General features: G+C 32.6%; 1 protein-coding gene across 4 annotated transcripts; it reads right to left on the bottom strand.

Moving 5' to 3' along the window:
• Positions 1-1187: 1187 nt before the first annotated feature.
• LOC108760813 (solute carrier family 2, facilitated glucose transporter member 8) lies at positions 1188-21362 on the bottom strand. 4 transcript variants are annotated; one of them, XM_018507028.1, is made up of 7 exons: positions 21295-21362; positions 17939-18314; positions 7812-7995; positions 6069-6240; positions 5048-5320; positions 3979-4287; positions 1188-1922 (listed from the first exon to the last, which is right to left on the bottom strand). In XM_018507028.1, the coding sequence occupies exons 2-7, from the start codon at positions 18165-18167 to the stop codon at positions 1497-1499; spliced, it is 1593 nt and encodes a 530-aa protein (XP_018362530.1). In that variant the 5' UTR covers positions 18168-18314; positions 21295-21362; the 3' UTR covers positions 1188-1496. The 4 variants fall into 4 exon arrangements, with proteins under 4 accessions (XP_018362530.1, XP_018362529.1, XP_018362528.1 ...); XM_018507027.1 differs by having other exon boundaries at positions 17939-18400; positions 21295-21316; XM_018507026.1 differs by lacking the exon at positions 21295-21362 and adding an exon at positions 20881-20977 and having other exon boundaries at positions 17939-18400.
• Between the last annotated feature and the right edge of the window lie 1789 nt (positions 21363-23151).

Genomic DNA, 23151 nt, shown 5'->3' with positions numbered 1-23151 from the left:
TTTATAAAAGTCTTATTCGTTAATCATCATACATGTGCAACAAGTGCATGATTAATTATTAAATTGAATCATTTTTATATAATTATAATTTTATTTTAATTCCGTCTGCTAAATTTTAAAAGCAATATGACAAACAGTAAAAAATTATTTTTTATAATTTTACATTAAAATTTTATATTATTTTTATATTAAAATTTTTAATCGTATATTGAGACAATATTAAATTAAAACTTTTATATTTTTCTTTAAGTCATTAAGAATAAAAAATACATTGTGCACTTAAGAGTAGTACTCTCGTTAAGATAATATTATGACTTTTAATAACTTAATGTAAATCAACTAATAATACAATCTTTGGATATTACTCCCAAAATTATTTTGTTCGCGTAAATATATTAATATTAATATTCGTTGTATATAAATTATGGGTATTTTGTAAATAACTAAATATAGCGATGACGGCTTTGTTATTGTCAATATTTATTAAAAACAACAAAGTTAGCTCATATTTATTTCTCTTCGCGTCATATAAATTCATCGATTTATTTACAGTTTTAATGACTTCAAGTTTCAATGATAATCGATGTGAAATTTTCCCTTTTAAATTTTAATATCTCTCTGACGTCATTAATATTTATGTTCTCTATGTAGACGCATTATAAAATGACTAGTCTCTCATCCGTGAACGAGAAATACGCCGCGAAATTAATATTTTTGATTTTTCATTCGCTTTACACTATGTCCACAATAATGTGTAATACTAGGAAAATCCCAATATAATATATTTTAAATAGAAGAGTCATATTGTTGTTCCACTGCGTTTCTTAATCACGGATCTGACAGGAACTTGAAAACGTAGAAACATTTACTGACATATTACAAATTCCTTCATGCTTAGAAAAACGAAGTTTCTAGACAATGATACACATACCGAAGTATATCATTAACGCGAGCGTACTTATAAATATGCATGATATGACTTCCATTATGTACATATACAATTACTGTGCTGTGTTACGTAAATGTGTTTGGAGGATGAAATATTTTTGGTTCCCTGTAGAAAATAACAAAATAGTATCTGCGTATATGTGAGCAAAAATAGAGTCTATTCTTGTTTTACTCTCTCTATAGATACCTGAATTTTATTTAAATTATTGAACGATCATTCGTTTATCGATAATTTTCCATTTTTCTTTATGATTCAAACGACATTAAGACAAAAGGCCGAACGTGATCGCTTTCGAAAAAATATTTCTTTTTCGCCCATACTATCTATATCTGTGTAAATTTGGCAGTAGATTAGGCACACATTATTATTCGCATTTCTAATGATCTACTTGAGTCTCCCTCTTTATAAAAAATACCTATATAGATATGTCATAAAAATGTAAAACTTTATATATTTAAAAAAAATATCTAATCTCTTCAAAGTGTTGATGAATTCATCGAGTGTTCAGCATATACCGTCAAGATAATCGAACCCGAGTGCTCCCGTCTCACTTTTTCATCCCATTCTCGACGCTTGCAGTCGAAGTCACTCCATTGAGCTCATCCTGGATTTGTTGAAGAGTCTTGCCTTTCGTTTCGGGCAGCAAGAATACCGTATAAAGGATACTAACGAAACAGAATCCTGCGAACATCCAGAAGGACGCGTAATTGCCTAACGCCTGCTCGATATTACTAACGAACTTGGTAAGGAGGAAGGCTAGGAACCAGCAGACGGAAACCGTTATACCGGAAGCCTTGGCCTTGACATTCGGGTCGAACATTTCGCCCATCACCGCCCACGGAAGAGGACCCCAGCCCATGCAGTATGTGGCGATGAAGATGACTAGCGAGACTATCGGCAACCAGGATATCTGATTCACTACGTCATCCGCTTTCTGTACTTCCTTCAGGTAGAAATATAAGCCCATGGCACACTGCAAAACAAATGGTCACATTATAAGCACATGATAAAAGCGCGAGAACAAAAGTTAAAATTTATATGATAAAAAACTCAATGCTGTTATATAATTACATATTCGATATTTGAAAAATTCTTATCTACGTATAGTGGTGCGTCGTTACAAGATGTTTTGGACAAAATTGTTTCTGACAATTTTTACTATATTAATCTCCTGCAGAGTAAATAACTGCCTTCTAAATTTAAGTAGACTCGCAATGACAAAACGAAAAAAGAAAACTCGTGTTTCAAAAAATTTCTAGAATACAAAAATTATAATTTTTTCAATTCATTTCAGCCGACGTATTATCGTGTACGTGTGTCTGCCTCCTATCGCAAATTATGTAATCGATGCACATACAGTCACGTGGAAGTCCTCGCACTTTGTGTGCACTGAATCCGATACATTCCATCGTATTTCATCGGAATGCATAATGACGATCCGTATATATATATAATAATGCTCAGCCTTCCTCTTCTCGAGGACATTGTTATACATCCTCGCGATTCATCATTGTATTTCCTGCGCCGGACTTTACCGAGCGCGAGGACTTTACCACTGTATCTTTATCTGATCTACAAAGAGGATTGTATAAGCTCCAAATGGCGATAACAAGTAGCATCTCAATTCTCTGTGTCGGATAATTAAGTCATTTGCCCCGTGAATTTGCCTGAAGGCGAGATGCGTGATAAAAGAAGTAAAATCCACAACGAGTATAATTATGCATACTGATCGTGAACTCATGATCGGAAAATGCATTTAATGAACGCGTAATCCATGAATATAATATGAAAATGAATCAACGCGTGATAATTCGCGTCAATCATCTACGAATTATTGTTGACAAAAAATATTTGTGGGATGGAACCGTTAATGCTAAATTAATATACAATATTATCAAACAAAATTGCCATTTTTATCAGTCTTCTTATTTAAATTTTATTATACGACACTTCTTTTTATATGCATCGTAATCGTGGCATTAAATAAGATGAATTAAAACAAACATATATAGTAATATTCTGTTTTAATTCATCTCCTCATTTAACGTCATAATTGTGATGTTTACAAAAAGTAGCCTTGTATTCAATAAAATTCAAATGAGAAAACTGATAAAAATAATAATTTTGTTTCGTAATATTAATTTGTATCTGATTTCAAATTTAATTGCGGTTCACTGATTAAATATCATTCAAAAGATATTCGTGTTTCTTGAAAGAAAATTTATCTTTATGCTTTTAACGATTCTAATCTAAATTCCTTGAGGTTTCTTTGAAATTTTAATCAACAGCAAAATGCATGCCCATTCTAACAAACTCAGGTTCGTCATCACAGGGCGACAAAATTACAATTCGTTCCATAAAACAGGAAGTAAACTTTACGGGAAACCGCGTCTATCGCTTCATGAATACGCTAATTTTGGACACGCTTTTCATGCAAATTTCCGAATCAATCTGGTGTTCATCAAAAGAGAGTAGTATGAAAACTTTATAAAAGTTTCAATGCAAGATTAAATATTAGGTCCCGCATCATTAATTTTCTATGAACTATCATGTCTTTAAACTAATTGTAAGTATATACGATTAATAATAATTCTCAATTGTAACGTTTTATGAATGACTGCAACAGTGCAACCAATTTCTTAAAAACATGAAAATCGAAAAGATAAAACAAGAATGTATTATTTTATATAATAATTTTTGTAGCCTATATCTTCTAACTGAAATATTGTTAATTGTTATTTAAGAATGTGAAACTTTAATACTATTTTAATTGACTTCTACTACTAATTTTGATCTTTAATTAATGAGACAATATGTATCATCAAAGACAAGAAAAGATTTGATCTAGCTATTCAAAGTTTTTACTAATCAGGTCTGAAATTATCTTTGTTAATTCTCATAACTGAATTAAATTATATTCCAGATTTCAACAAATTTCTTTTTTTATTTATTTTTACGTATATATATATTTTTTAAATTCACAATTGATTAATTTGAGATCAAATCTGAAAATGGAAACAATTACTCACCAAACTGACTGTCTCTCCGATGCCGGAGATGACGAGGAGCATCCTTCTACCTGATCTATCGACAACTACGGGTGTCACTGCTGACGCTAATATTTGCACCACTCCGATGATAATCGGTGCTACATCTGTTGGGATGCTGCCTCCAGCAGCAATGAAAATATTCTGTAGATAGAACAGCACGACGTTGATACCGGTAAATTGTTGAAAGGAAACCAAGGCACAAGTATGGCCAAGTGCCTTGATGTTCACCTTCACCTTGAACAGGTCTAAGATGCTAACTTGAGTCTTGAAAGCCTCGTCAAGTACCGCCTGAAAAATCGAAACCGAGACGAATTTATTAAACAATGAATATTAAAACTGAAGCACAACAATCTACGTAGAATGTTCTGAAATAAAAAAGTTAAATTGTGTGTATGCTATTCAAAGAATTTCAGATAATGCTGAAGCAAATTTGCTATCCACTTACAATCTGAGTCTTTATGTTCCTCGGCTCTTAATGTTAATTATTTTTGCAATTATATTTTGCGACTGTTTCAACGCTCGAACAATAGCTTTAATGTACAACTACGTATGATTGAAAGAACACCCGATTCTACATTGCAGAAAGGAATGTTGTTTGCAAGCCAGTCATAATTGTTCCTCACGATTGTGCGACATTGTCGTTTAGGATCAAGAAACGACCTTAGCCACAACCTTGTTTGTCTAAAGCGATTTGATGGACAATGTATACTCGGACATATGTCTAGCAATGATTGAGTACGTGCTCGTAACGATGCATTTGCGATCACCTTGTCCAGTCGAGCGACCCGCTGAGAAATCAACGAAGCCATAAACTACCGCGAATCGAATTAGCATTTTTTACAATAATATATACTAATCGCATAATTTTTTTTATAGAATTTTTTATAAAATTAAATACTCCAACGATTTGAATTTTTTAACAAAAGTTAATACGAAGTTAACTGAGAATCAAATCGATTCTCCTGATTAAAAAAAATTTTAAGATTCTGGGATTCTTTTAAAGCAGACAATTTTATAAAAGAAAGTTACATTTTGCACAATGACTTACCTGTATTTCATCGGCCTCCTTCTGAACGGCATCTTCGGATTTGCTTCGGAGTTTCGCCAGAGATGAGACCGCTTCATCTCTGCGGCCCCGACGAAGGAGGAAGTATGGAGACTCCGGCATAAAAATAAAGGAGATGAAGAAGATTATCGGTAAGATGGCACAGAGAATCCAAAAAACTGTGTAACTAACAAACGGCCCAATAGCGTAGGCATACAAAAAACCGAACGTGATAAAGAGTTGAAGAAAAGAACCCAATGCTCCTCTGATAGACACCTGAAAAGTTACATAAATTCATTATTATATGTATAATAATTAATTTAATTATTAAAAATTAAAACGAGACTTATGAGAGTTAAAGCGCGGTGATATGAATATTAATTAATTTGTGTACAAATGTTTTTTATTTATATTACTTGGTTAAATGTCTGATTTCGCTTTCCAGAGCCATTGGATTGTATAGAATATTGACAAACCTCTTATCGTTTTCCGTTTTGTACTTGATTGACCAACATGTGTCAACGATCAACAACGTATCAAAAACATAACTAGAGATGGATACTTATTTCTAGTCCTCTGAGAACGTTTGACCTTTTAATTTGTTGCTATGTAGATAGCTCAGAGCGGAGTTGAAATGTTTAACTAAGTAATTACAATAAAGAATATTTTTACACAAATTAATTAGCGCTCTAATTACACCGCGCTCTAACTCTCATTGATTCACGCTTTAATTTTTAATAATTTCGAAAGTCTCTCAGAATTTTATTTAATTTAAATTTAAATTTAAATTAATTTAAATTTTACTTTATTTTTTAATATTATTTAACGAACAAAGAGTTTAAATAATTATTTTATTTATTCTAGTTACATTCATAGATCCTGAGAAGGATCTTTAATATCAGCAAAAAGCGCCTAAATGATATAAAAATTTAGGCAAAATACGAAAATTCTAGAAAACTGTGTATAAGTAATTGTGCTACTTGTATGTACATATTGTATTATATGTGTGCAAAATAAATTTTACCTCGGCAATTTCCCCATTATATATAGGAATGATCGTGAATACGATAGACAGAGCCAGTCCAAATACTAAGCGAGCAACATAAAGCTGAGCAACGTGACCTGCAGAGGCAACAAGTATCCATCCGATTAAATACGGCACCAGGCAAGATAGCAACGCTCGTTTGGGACCCAATCTATAGAATATCGATGAAAAAAAATCAGTTCGTTGTTTTTGATTCAGCTATTAAATATTTAAATTTGATACGCTTTTGGTGTTTTTCATCAAACGACACAATGTGATACAGTGATCATATCATCTTCGTTTAACATTAACAAACAACATGATTGTTATGATTCACTGTGTTACACTGTGTCATCTGTGTCTCTTATAGAGGAAACACCCTTTATCTCTTCACGAAGATTGGCTTTAGTTTCCAACTTATAGTTTCGAGAAGTAGAACGTAGATCCGTATAACAAATCAAACTAACCAAGACTCCTTATAAATCAACGAATTGATGGAAAGAATAAGGGCACTAGGAGTTAGGCGCAGAAGACGTCGCGCAAATAATACACCTATGAAGCGTGAAACTTCTTTATTTACTAAACGCGCTTACATGTTTCGGCTCACTTTTGAGCCTTCTTCAGAGACAACATAAACATATATAAACTGTGAATAAAAGTTATTCTGTCATGAGCTCCCCTATATCGAGAATTTAAACGTCGGAATTAAAACCAAAAAGAGTAAAAGAAAAAGGAAAAAGAAAAAAAGAAATTAGGAAATATCTAAAAATAGAATATGGAGAACTAATTTATCAAACAACTTTAAGATTATAATTAATTATCCAGCAAATATAAGGACGCTCACCATGCTCACAGAGCACTATATCGCAAATATTACTATAAAAATAATTCAAGAACTGGCTCCTGATAATGTTGGACAGTCAGTATCAGACAGAGTGAGTCACTTTTTGTTTTTTAGCTAGTAATTTTCCGAGACATTATTACTAAGAGACTTATTAGCTAAAAAACAAAAAGTGACTCACTCTGTCTGATACTGACTGTCCAACGTTATCAGGAGCCGGTTCTTGAATTATTTTTATAGTAATATTTGCGATATAGTGCTCTGTGAGCATGGTGAGCGTCCTTACATTTGCTGGATAATTAATTATAATCTTAAAGTTGTTTGATAAATTAGTTCTCCATATTCTATTTTTAGATATTTCCTAATTTCTTTTTTTCTTTTTCCTTTTTCTTTTACGCTTTTTGGTTTTAATTCCGACATTTACATTTTCGATATAAGGGAGCTCACCATGGCAGGATAACTTTTATTCACAATTTATATATGTTCATGTTATCTCTGAGGAAGGCTCAAAAGTGAGCCGAAACATGTAAGCGCGTTCAGTGAATAAAGAAGTTTCACGCTTTATAGGTATATTATTTGTGCGACGTTTTCTGCACCTGACTCCTAGTGCCCTTATTCTTTCCAATTCGTAGTTACGTAAATTGCTTATATATTTCAAAATTACTTGTGCGATTGAATGACTAATTTATACGTGAGACTCTCAAGTAAAAATCTAGTCACGCGAGACAAATATGGCGGCAATATTTGATTCTGTATTGCAAAATATATAGGATTTTATAAGCTTTATACGATCCATCCTATATACTTTGCAATATCTAGCGATTGCCGCCATATTTTCTTGTAAAAAAATGTATGTGACCAGACTCTTAGTGAGGGTTTTTAATTTATATTATAGGTAATACTTTTCTCCGAGGTATCCCGCCACGAAGCTGCCGAAAATAGCACTGAGGGCCATCAGAGATCCTACCCAGGAACTCTGTTCGCTGTCGATCGGCGATCCCAAAGGTCCGCCATCAATCTCCAAATAAGGAAGAACTGGACTCGTCCATCCCATCATCGCACCAGTCGCGGCGACGGATAGACTAGCTGTAATTGTAAAATTCCAAGATGTATATACAAATGGAAAATAAACAAGTGCAGGAATATTCGCGTAACTTCTTCGCACACTCAATGTTAATCCCTTGGATGTTTAACGATGACTTTATAATTGAGCGCCTTAATCTACAGCTTTTTAAAGGTAATATCTTCTGATCACTATTTTATCGCTTTAATGAGACTTAATAACATTCATCAACCCACAAATGGATTTATATTAAACCGCAGATAAACATGAAAATAAATGCGAAGATAAACTATGATCATACGCATCCACGCGCCTGTCGCTAATATCAGTCATTATCGCATTATTATTTGCTGCATATTTAATATGCTTGTACTTTCTGAGAAGCTATCATTTTAGAATTCTTTTTGTCCTATTATTGTTCCCAAAATTTATGTAATGATAAATTACTAAGTCAAATTCTAGTGAAGAAGTATAATAAATCATTTCTTTTATTATATTTTTGTATTAGTAAATCATTTTTCTTATTGTAATTATATAAAAATGGAGTTGTATAACATATAATTGAATATCGAAACTTTACCTATTTTATTTAAACAATTGTTCGCAAAAATTTTATAACACATATGTTTTATCTATATCTTTTTCTTTTTACAAATTCAAAAGTTCAATTATTACTTAAATGTTTAATTATTAAATGTTTAATTATTATTTAAATGTTTAATTATTAAAGCTGAAAATTTTGTTTTATCAGAGAAGAAACACTATCTTAGGAAGATATATTTATCTGTTTCGTACAAAATCTCAAATTATATTTTTATCGCCAACGGAAAATTGACTTTCCGAAGGTGTTTTTGCCTCGAGATTAGCAATTCAATCATGCTAACGTTCGAGATAACTTGTAGGCAATGCTCCACTGATGAAATTCGAGTCAAAGCGTGCTTTGAAGGCTTTTCCGGAGATAAAGAGGTTTTACATAATTGCGTATTTCAGGTAATGCGGTGAGATTCAAGGCCCGCGATGCTTCCGGTTTTACGGAACGATTGGTACACGTTCGAAGCTTACAAAGCAGAGATTTAAACTGCAACGCAGCAGAGGATATTCAGCTGTTGCAGGTGAATTTAATATACGTTTGCAAGGTTCAGGTAAACAAAATTTGTTTAATCTATTGTGCAAAACCCGCAATTATAATAATTTTTTTATCATCTATTGAACAAAATAAGTAGTATTTATATTCGTATTATAAAAAAATTCGTACTTATAATCAGTATATCATTATTTAATAATATTCTATCTCTTTTTCATTAAACAAGAAGTTTTAATTTATGTTTTATATTACGAATGTAAAAGAGATGGCGTATCTATATATTTCACGATTTATATAGAAGAAGAAAATTTCGTGCTTTGGCATGTCATTGACCGATGATAATTTTATATTAATGAATAGGGAATCTTAATTTATATTTCGTATCACGAATGTGGGAAAAGATGATTTAATTTGTGTTTTAGTGCATAAGCATAAATCAAATTACACGCTGATTTGTCACTTCATTACAAATAGTCTAGGCGGAACCGCAAAAAATCAACCAAGCAGTTATTATGATATACGCCGCGGTATTATCGCAATTTACGTATTTCACTTATGTAATTTCTCGACGTAATGCGTCACGTGATTGCGTCGTCGATTGCACGTCATAGTATTGAACTAGTATAAATGTGTATCGTAAGAACCGCACGCGCACTTGACATCGAAAAGATACAATCTCGCTAGTATTCTCATAACGTAACGTTAAATTTCTCATTATCGACACGAACACAGGATTACATTTCGCATTTTTACGGGGAAAAAGACAGCTTTGATAACAATAAATTAGTCACGCAGAAAGCAGCGAACGTACGCGCAAGCTCTATTTTATTGAATTTCATTAGCGTTGCTTTTATTTGCTACTGTTTTGAAATTGTTATGAAATACTATAAATGTAATATTTAATGAATACGTCAATACGCGATTAGTCAAGCGTTTAAATTGCAATATTACCAGATGATCACTAACAATATACGAAATTAGAAAAAAAGAATTGTAAGGGAAAACAATGGTATTATATAACTGCAAGCAAAATTTGTGTAATTATTTATATAATAATAATGAATTAATTAACCTGCAGTTATATCAATTTCAAATTGTTAATTACCGAGATATTCGCTTGCAAGCAAAAATATCTTTGAGACCGTAAATTATCTTACACGAGTATTGTTTTTCCTCAAACAATTTGACATGAAACTTCCTAATCATAATTTAAAATTCAAACACATGCATGTCTGAAACGTCTTGATACAAAGATGTTATAAATCGAGATGTCTTAGTTTCGTTATAAAGACGTCTTTCTGACAAATTTTACAAGTCTTAAGAATTTTAAGATAAACGTCTTGTAAAACAATCGATACATAATCAATTTGCTTGCGTATCAAAAAGAGTCAACGTCCTTTTTTGATAAACAAATAAAACATAAGGCAAATGGAGTTCACACTCATGGTCCTAATCGTCATCGTTGCGTGGGGCTATCACCACTCCGTTTCCTCTTGATTTTTTTGTGCGCCATAATACGCGATTGTCGTGTTTTATTACTTATTAATTTTACTGAGTTTAGTAAATTATTTTTTCATTAACCACCTGATACGAGATAGCGATTATTGATCACACCGCAATAAATTCGTGCCAAAAGTAATCCGTGAATATACAGATCCAAATATGTAGGTAGGCATTCATCAATTCGCGATGTCAAATACGATCGCGTTACTGAATAGACAGAAAGGTCGTTTGACGTGTCTCGTTTTCGATGAAAAATTTCCATGTTGATAATTATTTTTCCATAATAACTGATATTTCCATAACATGATCCATCGATCACACCATGCACTTGCCGAATGATTTGATATTCCTCTTATCATTTAACAAACCACGATAAGATTTATCTTATAATTTTAAATCACGTTATAAATCTATATATAGTTATAGCGGAATTTATCGGATTAATTATCTATTCTATCCTATTCCAAACAGAAATTTAAATATCAGATAATTAAAGTTGCGGTTTAAAATAACGGCTTTCAACTTTCAACAAAGTTTTTAAAAAGCAATTAAAAATTATATATATCAGTAGTGATTATTAACGGAAATAATATACAATAGATGAGTCAATAAGTAACCTTGATTTTGCCCTCAAAAAGTCAAGATAGTACACATTAAATATATCTTATTGACTCGCCCACGTATAATTCGATTATATAATATATATTCATAAAATAACACATTAATGTTAAATGATATTCCATATTGATATATTTTTATCGAGACAACAAGCAATCTCGTTCATATATTATATCGTTCTGGTTATGAAATCATTTCTTCGACACTCTTCAAATATAGATTTAAAACTTTTTTTACGATTGAATAAAAATTGAATATTTTTAAACGAGTTTTCACGATTAAATAAAGATTGAATATTTTTAAATGAGTTGGCATAATCTGGCGAAACTTTCAAAACAAAAACGCCGATATCAAAGACGTGCTACTGAAAATACAAGGATCGATGTATCTTTGCCCCTGAATGAGATATCGTAGTCGATGCCGATGCTGCATTAAGTAATCAGAGTTCGACGATGATCCATCATTAATTGACTAGCACATAATCCTTCTTAATTTTCTTAATTTTGATTTGTCGATTCATTGAAGTTGCATTCGTACCAGTAGAATGTTCTTTTGTTACGAATTTTATCGTGACAATTTTACCCCTTTGTTTACGCGTTCATGCATATGACATGGTACGGTTCGTACCGGATTATCGCGGGACAGAAATACACAAAATGGACAACAAAACAGCCTGAACGATAAAAATCGATAAGTAACGAAGCGCAGTTAAATACGTTTACGAAACACTGCATGATACATCATAAATTGTGAGAGTGATAGTCAGGCGTTGATTAAGTATCAAAAAATTACATCTCAAAATATGAGAAAGTGTCTCTCTCAAGAGTACTTATTTATAAATTTGTTAATCTTAAACAGGTCAAGATATTTAATTTAAGCCGCCAGGAAATTTAATTTACTAACACTTTTGAACATTTACAATATAAAAGTTAATTTAAAGTAACTCTCAAAGTTATAAAATATCTGTTATTCCATTTTGACGAATTATATTATGTTATCATATACATTGAAATACTGGAAGAGATAATAATATTATAGTCTCCTATTTTATACAATATGTATAAAACATTTAAATTTAAAATTTAACGATTACATTTGTTAAAGTGTTGCTTAATCGATTCTATAATAAACTCAAAATTATGAAATATTTATTATTTAGGACATTATTTGTAAAAATTTGACGATACTGCTCTCCACAAAAATAAATTTAAAAAATTAGTTTTTTTTTAAATATGATATTTAAAGTATATGGTTACAGAATTATATACCCTGATAAAAAAATTTTTACGAAAAAGTACAGAAAAACTATAAATAGATTGAAACAAGTTAGAAATTTTTAGTTTTTCGTAAATATTTGTAGTGGAATGTAAAGTGAGGTTTGTTTATCTTAGAAATTCTTAGTTTTTCGTAGATATTTGTAGACGTAGAGTGACGTTACTTGTTTCGTGATACAAGATAGAAAAAAATGTTACGTAAAAACTCGTAGTATAACGTCAAAAGTATACGGAAAGGATTTCTTGGTTTTTCAAACAAACAACGCTATTCTACGTCCATCTACGAATACCTACGAAAAAGAATTTCTAAGATCTTGGTTCAATCTATGTATATTTTTCATAAAAAAGTTTTCCGCCGGGGTATTTACAAAAAAATAAAATCGCAGAATGCGTGCAAATATATATACACATAACTTCTCGCGCATATTATAGGCTGTTCACAGTACTAAAAATTTATAGATAATACGTATCTGAAGACACGGTAGAGGCTCCGCGCTAAGCATGGCGCGATACTGCCGTGCCTCCTTTACGCGAATCGGCGAGTTGCGTCAGATCATAATATAAACTATAGATTAGCAGTAGAGCTACGACTTATCGAATGATTATATTTTTATATTGAAAACTTCGAAAAAGGTCATTATCAGTCAGTTTACGGGATTATATTAACAAAATTCCCCTGCTATTATTTAACTTTACATAACTCGAAATACGTACAGCTAAATAAAATGTAAAATAATAAACAACACACTTAAGTGTACATATATTCGTGTGATAGTACGCAAAAAATAAGTATGTATAACAATTAAATTCTAAAATGTAACTTGAAAACGTTTGAAAATGCTTGAAAAACATAAAAATTATAAATGTATACATTGCATATAAGATATCGTGTTCTAAAAAATCGTGATGGAATATAATATTGGAAAATCATCAATCATGCCGAGAGAGATGCGGTTATAAAATTCACTTTTATCGTTGCGAAGTAAGACAACGTAGATTATAGTTAACAGAAAATATAATCACATTCTTATACAATAAAAGCAAGCCTCTTCCCGAACAATATCACGACAATAAATCGCCTAATGAATTACAATAATGGAACGTGTGACAAAATACGATTATATTTTAAAAGATAAACGCGTTTGCAGCTCGATATAACAGAAAGTTTGGACATCATCACGTATATTTCCATGCGTAATTTTTAAATATTGTCACCGTCATATTTGCAAAATCGTATTGACGTTGCACTACGGTCAATCAACATTGACGTCCGCGCGATGAAATATTGAACTGTATCGGACACACACATAAAATTACAATGAATTAAAAATGAGGGCAACCGCGATAGGATAGGATAACGTAATCGATAGTTAACGACGAGAGCGCGAGAGAGGCGTTACCGCGGATAACAATATTCGGAAAAATTCCGGTTGAAAATATAAAAATATCACGACAATGAAGTATCTATCACGTAACTGTCGATACCGAGTAAAATAGTGAAGCTGCATTTTTATATACGCGAGATTTCGTCATCAAAGACTGATAAAGATAAACAATTGGATAAACAACTCGCTACAAAAGACACAGAATGAATCACAGAATTTTATTCTGGATATGTAGAAAAATATGCGAATAATTTTGAACAACATTGCCAAAAGTTTAAACTTTCTTTCTTACGGAATTTTTTTTTATGAATATTAAACTCATTTCATCTTAATCGACATTTTAACGAGAATCTGCTCATCGAATACACTTAACGTACATTAAAAGTGGTTTTAATTTGTTTGTCGTCCACGTAGTCAAGAGATAATGAAATTTTATATTTTAAATTAATTCCAGTTAATCTTAAAATTGCATCTTATCCTTCATATAAGAAATTATATGAAGTTTGATAAACAAGATTGATATATTAGATTTTTTAAAGCGGACAGGTACAAATTAAAAGATGCGTTATTATCTCTTATGACACTGTCACATCGAGATTAACCTACATTATTCATGTACAGGTCTACATTAAAACTTTTACTTATGATGGAATAAATTAATTTAAAATCTTCAAGAGAGAAGGCTGACAAATGCATTTTTATATGGAAAATCGCCATTACAGAAATTCCAATGAATATTCAAGCGACTTTTATTTTCACAAGAATCGAACGTATTCGAAATGACTGAGAATTAAATTGGCTTTTGTCAAGCAACTTAATAAGTGCCTTCAGATGCTCATTCGTTGGATAGATAATACAATATATGTTGCAGTTGCAAAATATATCTAATATACATATTTTAGTACAATATTACGTGCAGCACATGACCATGAAGTACTTTTGTCACGGAAACTTTGACATCGCGAGGACAAGTTGATACTACGAATACGGATTGTCCGGTTATTATGCTAGTTCACGTTTATAACAAAAATAGTGAAATCAAATCCGTTGATTTCCGCATATATAAATAATTAGTGGTTAAGTTGCGGGGATTACCGTTTCTCTATTCAAGGATTCTCGTTCTCACGCTGCTCTCGTGATTTCTGATTTCGCGCAAATTGCTGAGTTAATCAGAGCTGATCTGAATTTGTATACACCTGCTGTATATGCGCAAAGATTTACTATATAATTCAACTCTACGTGATTCTTCCCGAGCGCGCGATTTAATCACGGAAAAACGTGGATTCTTCTTATTTAATACAATAAGGAAGTATCTAATTTTATTCATTTTTATTAATCCCGCCACGGAGAAAAATGTAAATATGCACAAAAATCTAGTAAATTTTATGGAATTGGCAAGTCCATATAGGGATAGGTGTCGTGTGTAAAATTTACTTTAACTTTCTGATAAATGAACGATCACCGCATAGCCATACTGTAAAATACTTTTTACATTTCGTAAAATAAATGTATAAATTATCACACATTTTAATAGAATTTACTTTAACGATAGATGTTTTTTGCCTTACCACTGATAAAACTTTACTGCACAGTAACAATGTATAAAGTCCTGTTGTTCATGCTTACAGTCTTGAGATTGGTATGAATAATTTTATTGTAAAATAATAATTACTTGAATGGATTTACTATAATTATAATGTACCTTGTACTTTATATCTTCGATATTTTTACTTTCAGGCAAGTAAAACTTAAAGCATAAATTCGGCAAAAATAAACAAAACATTTTTAATAGCTTTGTAAGGTAAAAATTACTCAACCATTTTATTCCTGTTTTGATAAGGAACTCACATCGTTAGGGAATCGAACGTTGATTTCCATCGAGAATCAAATTGCTCTCAATCCAACCGATGATCATTACTGAACAATTGCGGGTTCGCTGCTAGTCTCATTACGAATTCGATTGACTTGCATTGTAAGAGAGACCCTCCCCATTCAACTCGGGATTCTCACTTCGAGGTCTCGTTCGACCGGCTACCGCTTGCACCGGTAATGAGGAAGTAGTTTAAACCGATTGCGATCTTTGTCGGTTAAGATTGAATTCGGTCGAGCGCCGGATGTGAATCGTTTAATATTCCCGTCATCCAAGTACACGAAGGACTCGCCGGTGAACATGAATCGTAGCACGTAGTGCGGCATCGTTCTTTCTCCGAGTAGGTTTTCGATGCTAATATCTCAAACTTGAGCTAATCTTGGTTCGGTCAACCGAAATTATCGAGCTGAATAATTATCTTGCTTTTTTTTTCTCACCGCGTTAAAATCGTATCATGTGAATTTAATAGCGATGACATACTCGCTTATTTTCCTGCTAATCGCGATTCTTTGATTCTTACCGTTTATACGTTTTTTCCCATTAAATTGCGAGTCTTCGATTTTCATCATTTATACATTAGGGAAAAAACATTTTAAAGGCATCGTAATAGAATTTTTTTATCTTTGTAATGAGCTCTTAATTTCTTTCCTTTAAGGAAAATGATTTTAAAAAGAAAAATGGCAGAATAAAGTTTATGATAAATACTTACTAAATAATAAAAATTCCCTTGAGTAAATTTATCTCTATTTATTATTTTATCAAGCTATGAAGATTCACGTTATTTTCTTTCATTATTGATTATGACTGTCGTGTTTATTGTTAACTTTAGAAATGGAAATTTAATTATTGGAAATATAATAAATACTCGTATTATATTATGATAATATTTGTGTGTGTATAATATTTGACCACATGCATTCGCCTAAAATAATATTTCCAGTATCATTATATTATCACATTATTGCGTATATTTTCATAAAATTTTGATAAAGTAACATTATTAGTAATATCTTCGCGATGTCCCCAAAAAAATTATGTGTAACTTGAACAATAGTTAGGATTGAACAATTGCGCTTCACGTGCTTGTGTTCTTGACTAGTTTTAATAAATTATTTGCTGCAATCAAGAGAACGCAATTAGAAATATTTTGTTAGTATTTGTATGTTTATTAATTCGCCTTAGGATTACAAATATAGAAATATTTTATTATTTATGGATAAAATAAAACAAAGGATGGGAAATATCCTTATACAAAAATACACCAAACTAGACATTGGCGGTCCAAAATGACATTCAAATTGAGTGTTAATTCCCAAATAAACTTCCAACTGAATTGTTAATACTCAACTTGACCGTTATTTCGGACCTTCATTGTTTAATTGAGTGTATATTTTTGTAAAACTATAACATATAAGAATAATTTCGATTCTCGCAGACACTGACGGTCGCGTCACGCACGTGCAAAGTGCAGCCGCACCGTGCTTCACACGTGGTGAGAGTGAGCGACCGCGTATCATGCCTCTTCATTTTCTTCAATTAATGTCACACGCATCAAAAGAGTAACTGCACCAGTAAAAAGCAAACAGTATGATTTATTGTCCCATTATCCAATCTGCTCGTTTCAAACCCTCTGAACTAAACTATGATGAATGTATAACGTAATTCAATTCTTCTTTTAAAAGAGGATTAAAAAACAATACCGCGTAAAAGGAATGAGATCAAATCTTATGTTACATTGTACCAATATATTTCAATTTAGCTTTTGATCTTCCTCGAGTTTCAAAAATACAAAACTGAAATATGATAAAGTCGACGCGAAGAACAAATTCTTCCTCAAGCGTCGAATCGATCAATCGGGTTGTGTGTGTAACACGAGGGTGATTATTCATCTTAATACAATCATAATAAATTCGTCAGTATTCAGTACAAATAAAAATAATACATGACGTTTTTAAATAAATTAATTAAATAAATACATGATACAATTTAAAAAATTAATCCATCAAGTATTGACCTTACCTTCAAAAAATAATTTAGAAAATCTTTCTAATTTTTGCAATCAAATTTTTTAAAGTTAATTTGTTTTGAAGAAATGTATGAGAAAATTAATTTCAAGTAATCCAAAACTTCCATGAAAAAAAAACAGTGTTTCAATGATTGATTGATTTTTTAATTAATTAAATTTTTCTCCCTCTTTGGTATTTAATCTTTCATTTATAGACGGGGACTTACCCGTCGCAGCAGCCAGGAACTGGACGCGTTTGGAACCCTTCTCCGTCATGTCTTCGAGACCACTATGACCGTTGGTGCGTAACGACGTCCTCCGTATGTCCAATTCCACAGATTCTCTGACTGGGGGTGTATCATTCACCGTCGAAAGGGATCTCACTGGTACAGGTCTGTAGGCATAGTCTTTATAAGAGCTCCCCTCTGTTTCCTCATTGCCGCGAGTGGGGGTCATTTTCTCGGTCTCTCTTTCTCGCTCGACTTCCTCTGATCCGTCTCCACCTCTCTCTCCCACTCTTTTCTTTTGCTGTTCCTCGCGAGGCGCGATGTCGATCGCGGGTCGATCGCGGTCGTTGCGGCGATACGTCTCGAGACCTAGACCCTGAAACGAGGTGCCTTGGTCAAGGTTGCGCGGCCTCGCCGCACACAGAATGGTCTCCATAAGAATTATCTCCATCGAAAAGGACCCTTGTCGAGAAAAGCATCGAGTAGGAGAACGAAATGATAGAGGAGAATTTTCAAATTGTACTTGAGATCTCATCAAAATCCAATTCACGATTTTGATAAAATGTTTGTAAAAGAAGAATTTTTATTTTAAAATAATAGATGAGATAACGTATTTTTTTCCGATGTATTCACAATATTATCTTATATTCACATATTTGTGATATCTTCTTTTTATCAAAAAAGAGATCCAGCTTTACAATAAATAAGAAAATGATAGCACAAATAATAACGGAAATTAAATTTATAGTTATCTGTACTTTTGTTTTGTAGAAGAAGAAAGAGAATGAGAAATTCTGATATTAAACTCGTCTATTAATTTGAATGCAGTTCTAGAGAATTTCTGGAGAAAAAGCTGCAAATACTACATGATAAATGCGTCCACTTATATCTTTCAATTTGCGTGAGTATCTAAATAAATGAAGACATTTATCTGACAATGAAGAAATAATTTGCCTCTAGATATCATCTTTCATGCTCACACAAAATACCCCAGATAGCGTAAGGATGTCCATTGTACGTCCATTGGACACCCGTTTCTGGACATTGGGACGTCCAAAGGAAGTCCAAATTATGAAAGGAAGACAAATGTACATCCTATGGACGTCCATGGGATGTACATTTGTCACAACTTTGTACGTCCATAGGATGTCTGAACACATTCAATTTTGGACCTATTATGGACGTGTTATGGACTAATTTTGGACATCTTTTTCAATTGAAGACCTTGCTGCAATAATAGTAATCACGTACTATATGATAATACGTGTTTATTGGAATATATGCTATACCATCCTCTGACTGTCTTATTTATTTTCTCCGCTTTCACCAAATGTGAGTTAATCCAATATTGCAGTAAGTGTGTCTTTAATTTTAAATTTGATTGAAAATATTTAAAAGTATTGGGTATTTCATAAAAATAAAAATTACAATTTTTTGGAATTAATTAATTTTATTTGGGTAATATTATTAATATGATATTATATAAGACATATAAAGAATATGTTATTCAATACTTGTTGGTTCTTGGTTCGGCAAATAATACGAATATAATAAAATTATAAAGAAAAACATTTAGTAAAAGTAAAATCCAAATTCGGACATCTATAGGATGCTTTGAATAGGACATCCATATGACGGACATCCCAAGGACATCCATTTTATGTCCATGGACGTTCGGACGTGATTTGTACTTAAAACGGACGTTCTTGGGATGTCCAGTGCTATCTGGGTACTTTTAATATCAAATCTCTAGATTCTTTAAAGTATAGATACGAGGATCGCTTTGATAAATTTTATATGAGTTCCAACGCGAGCAAACCGTGCCAGTAAAATCTGCCCTCCGTAATATATACTCCAATTCGAAGATGATTCTCCTATCACTGGTGCTCTCCCTGATATAAGCCGAGGGAAAATCGATAGCGCGCTGTATCAAACGCGTTGTAATAATGTTAATGCAAGCGAGTGGCGCGTTTGATTAAACCACGAAACAGAATCAATCGCAACGATGGCTTGGGCTGGATATTTCGGCTCGCGTTTTTGTTTTGCGACATTCTTGCTGGACTGATTAATGTACCCGTATTTCGGACATCAGTCTCAACTGCTGTAAACACCCTGTGTAATGAGTCGACCGGTATTTGTCGAGAACGCTCAACAAATCTCTTTTCTTCGCTTCTTTCTCTTGCACGAAATGCCAAGAAACGGAAAGTCGTAGATAATATTTCTTTCCACTGATTAAATCACGCGGAACGAAGTAATTCGAAGAAGTTTTTCTACGGCTAACTCGACCTGCTTGCTTGCGTCAACGGAAAAATCAATAAAATCCAGGAGGAGATTTACTCCGCATCCTGCGTCGTCGACCCGTAACCGATAACCACGTTACGCACATGCGTGCCATGTCGCCGATTGCGAGTCGACCCGATTGCGACGACGATTCGCGCGGATACGAATGATCGCGTTGCTTGTAAAATCGAGAAAATACGGAAATAATATAACGAAAATTCAATTTCACGATAGAATACGCTCCGTAAATCACGCTTGGCGAAGGAGTGTCCTTTTAGTTTTAAATGCAATTACGTTACGCGCTTATTGGTATAAAACTTCGAGGAAATGGAAGGACAACAGTTGCACCGCTTCGGTTAAAACTTCGAACGAAGATAAATAACTTATGAAATAAATAGTTTACAAAGCACAATCTGATTTATAAAGATTATAATCAAATAAAGATATATAGGTACAGTGATCAATCCTTATAGAAATCTATAGCTAATACTTGCCAATTTAATATTGGTGGCCAATTTATTGCTGAAAGACAGTAATTGATTACTTATTTAACGCTAAAAAAAAGCACTAAACAACAATCCTTTTAATTATATTTAAAATAAATAAATAATAAATCTCAATGTGTCAATGTGCGTATACTTGTTTTAATAAAAGATGCTTACAAATTCGATGAACTCGGTGCACTTTAGTGTCGGTTGCCTCTTTCGCGAACAATCGTGGATTAGAATGTCCGCAGAACAATTTAACGCGAGAGAGTGGAACAAATATTATCACTACAACGAAAAATTCCGTTCTTCACACTTGTTTGATTGTTTTCGTTGCGAGGATCGATAACTGTTTTCCCCCGCTACAGTTTTTCATGCGTGGCGAAAAACAAGTTACGTATCGATGAGATCAAATTACGATTTATTGTTTATCAATGATAGTCGCAACTTCGTGGGTGATTTGAAACAATGATAGCCGCGATTAATCATGGAGATCAAATGAGTATGTATCAAAGGGAAAATTGTGCTAACTTTCGATTGGTAGCAGTTAGAAGTAAAATAGAACTCTATAACCTAAAATAACGGACTTACCGATGTTGCACACGCACTGTCGTTAAAATGATCTTTTCGTTAAGTGAGAGCCGTGTTATAAATCTCCGATTATTTTCTTACATAACAACGATAAATTATCGGGAATCCATATCGCTGACGATGAATCGTGCCCCTTGTCGATGCTGTATTGATTATTTGATATCTTTGTCACCTTACCGGTAGTCCTTGATAACGACAAACAAGCTAAACTATATAGCGGCGCCTCAATAACAAGTACACGTAAATTAGTCATAAAATATATATATCGATCCACTGCATGACGTTAGCGTGTTTTACGGAAAACCAAGCATTACAAATCGCAAATACGCGATTTACTGCGTTCGTGTTAATTAAATTTTTAATTGACATGATAAAATTCTGTTGCATTTATCGAAGATTTCCTTCATTTTCCTTCGGTTTTATGGAATTCACGTTTTTGCAGATATATGTAGTCGAGGATGCTGTTGCATACCTTAATTCACCTTTTTTCATCTTTTTTAAGTTTCCGGAACTTTCTACGTTAAAAGAAATTTTAATTCGTTCGCGGGTGTTAATAAAACTAATAAAAATGCAATTAAAGTTGAAAATTATACAAAAAAAGGTTTCACGAACTTCAGAGAATCAAAGAGATCAAATAAAAAGGAAGTTGGCAAACAGTTGGTACCAATAGGTACGATGCAATGTACAACCGGATGCTTGTGCATAATGGGCAAGCGATTTGTGCGACATTTAAAACGCGATTACACCTATAATTACCGTGCAGAAGCGCAACTGTCGAGCAGAGCAAAATAAGGAAGCAATTTATTCATTACGTTAGCGTCAGAATTATTTTCAATATTTTAATAAACGAACTAATTTAAGTCAAACGTGATTTAGAATTTCACTCTGCAAACAAGCTTCTATATATATATACACAATTTATTTCTTTTAATCAATCTTTCTGTATGAGAAAGAAGAATTGAACTAATCGGAATAAATGAATCGATTGGTACCGATTGCACACGTTTCTAAGAAGAATTACAAGCTTGTACAAATACCGATTAAAGTTAACGATGATTAATAAAATTCTTACTTGTTTATATTGCAACTAGGATTATATGATCTGGAAACAGACAGATCGCCGAGCGAAATTAGTTAACTAGAATTGCCGAGATACAACACTAATGATTTCGGAGATGTATTGCACCAATATAATATCGAGTAACATTAATTCCGATGAATTTAATTTTCTAGCTCTATCCATATACCGCGAGCTATAATTTAAATGGAACAATCGTAATCGTTAACGTTGATGATTTGAAGCCGCAGCTGAAACTGTCTCTGATGAAACAACGAGACAATGTATAGTGAACGAAGTGATTTATTGTTTCAATATGATTACGTTTGTTTAATATGTCCAGTGGCTGTTACAAGTCTATAAATTAGAGTGTACGCGAATTAAAAATAATCACCAGAGACACAACTCGTGATGATTAGCAAACAAATTAGATTAAGTGCGATTGGAAACACCGAGTTGCTATTGACACAACTAGCAACTAAGCAAATATAATCACGAGATATTACTGACGCATAAAGTGACATTATAGAGAAGCCATCATAATGAGGGAGATTATGAAAATAGTCCTCTTATACGTCAGTCATTTTTTTTAGGTGATTATGTTTGTATATACGTCAACAGTGTCAACAGAAGCTTGAAGTTCATTATAGAACGGCGAATCGTTTGGATATAGTCTTAATTCGTTTTGTATTTGCAGATCATATAACTTATCGTTATCAAACTTATCTTCGCAATTCTCTTTAATTTACGACGCAACAGTTTACTTTTATTAATCACAGTCTGTGTTATACTATTTAAAG

Source organism: Trachymyrmex cornetzi, unplaced genomic scaffold (assembly GCF_001594075.2).
Source record: "Trachymyrmex cornetzi isolate Tcor2-1 unplaced genomic scaffold, Tcor1.1 scaffold23, whole genome shotgun sequence".
In the NCBI taxonomy this organism is placed as follows: domain Eukaryota; kingdom Metazoa; phylum Arthropoda; class Insecta; order Hymenoptera; family Formicidae; genus Trachymyrmex; species Trachymyrmex cornetzi.
This window is presented reverse-complemented; position numbering and strand designations above follow the sequence as displayed.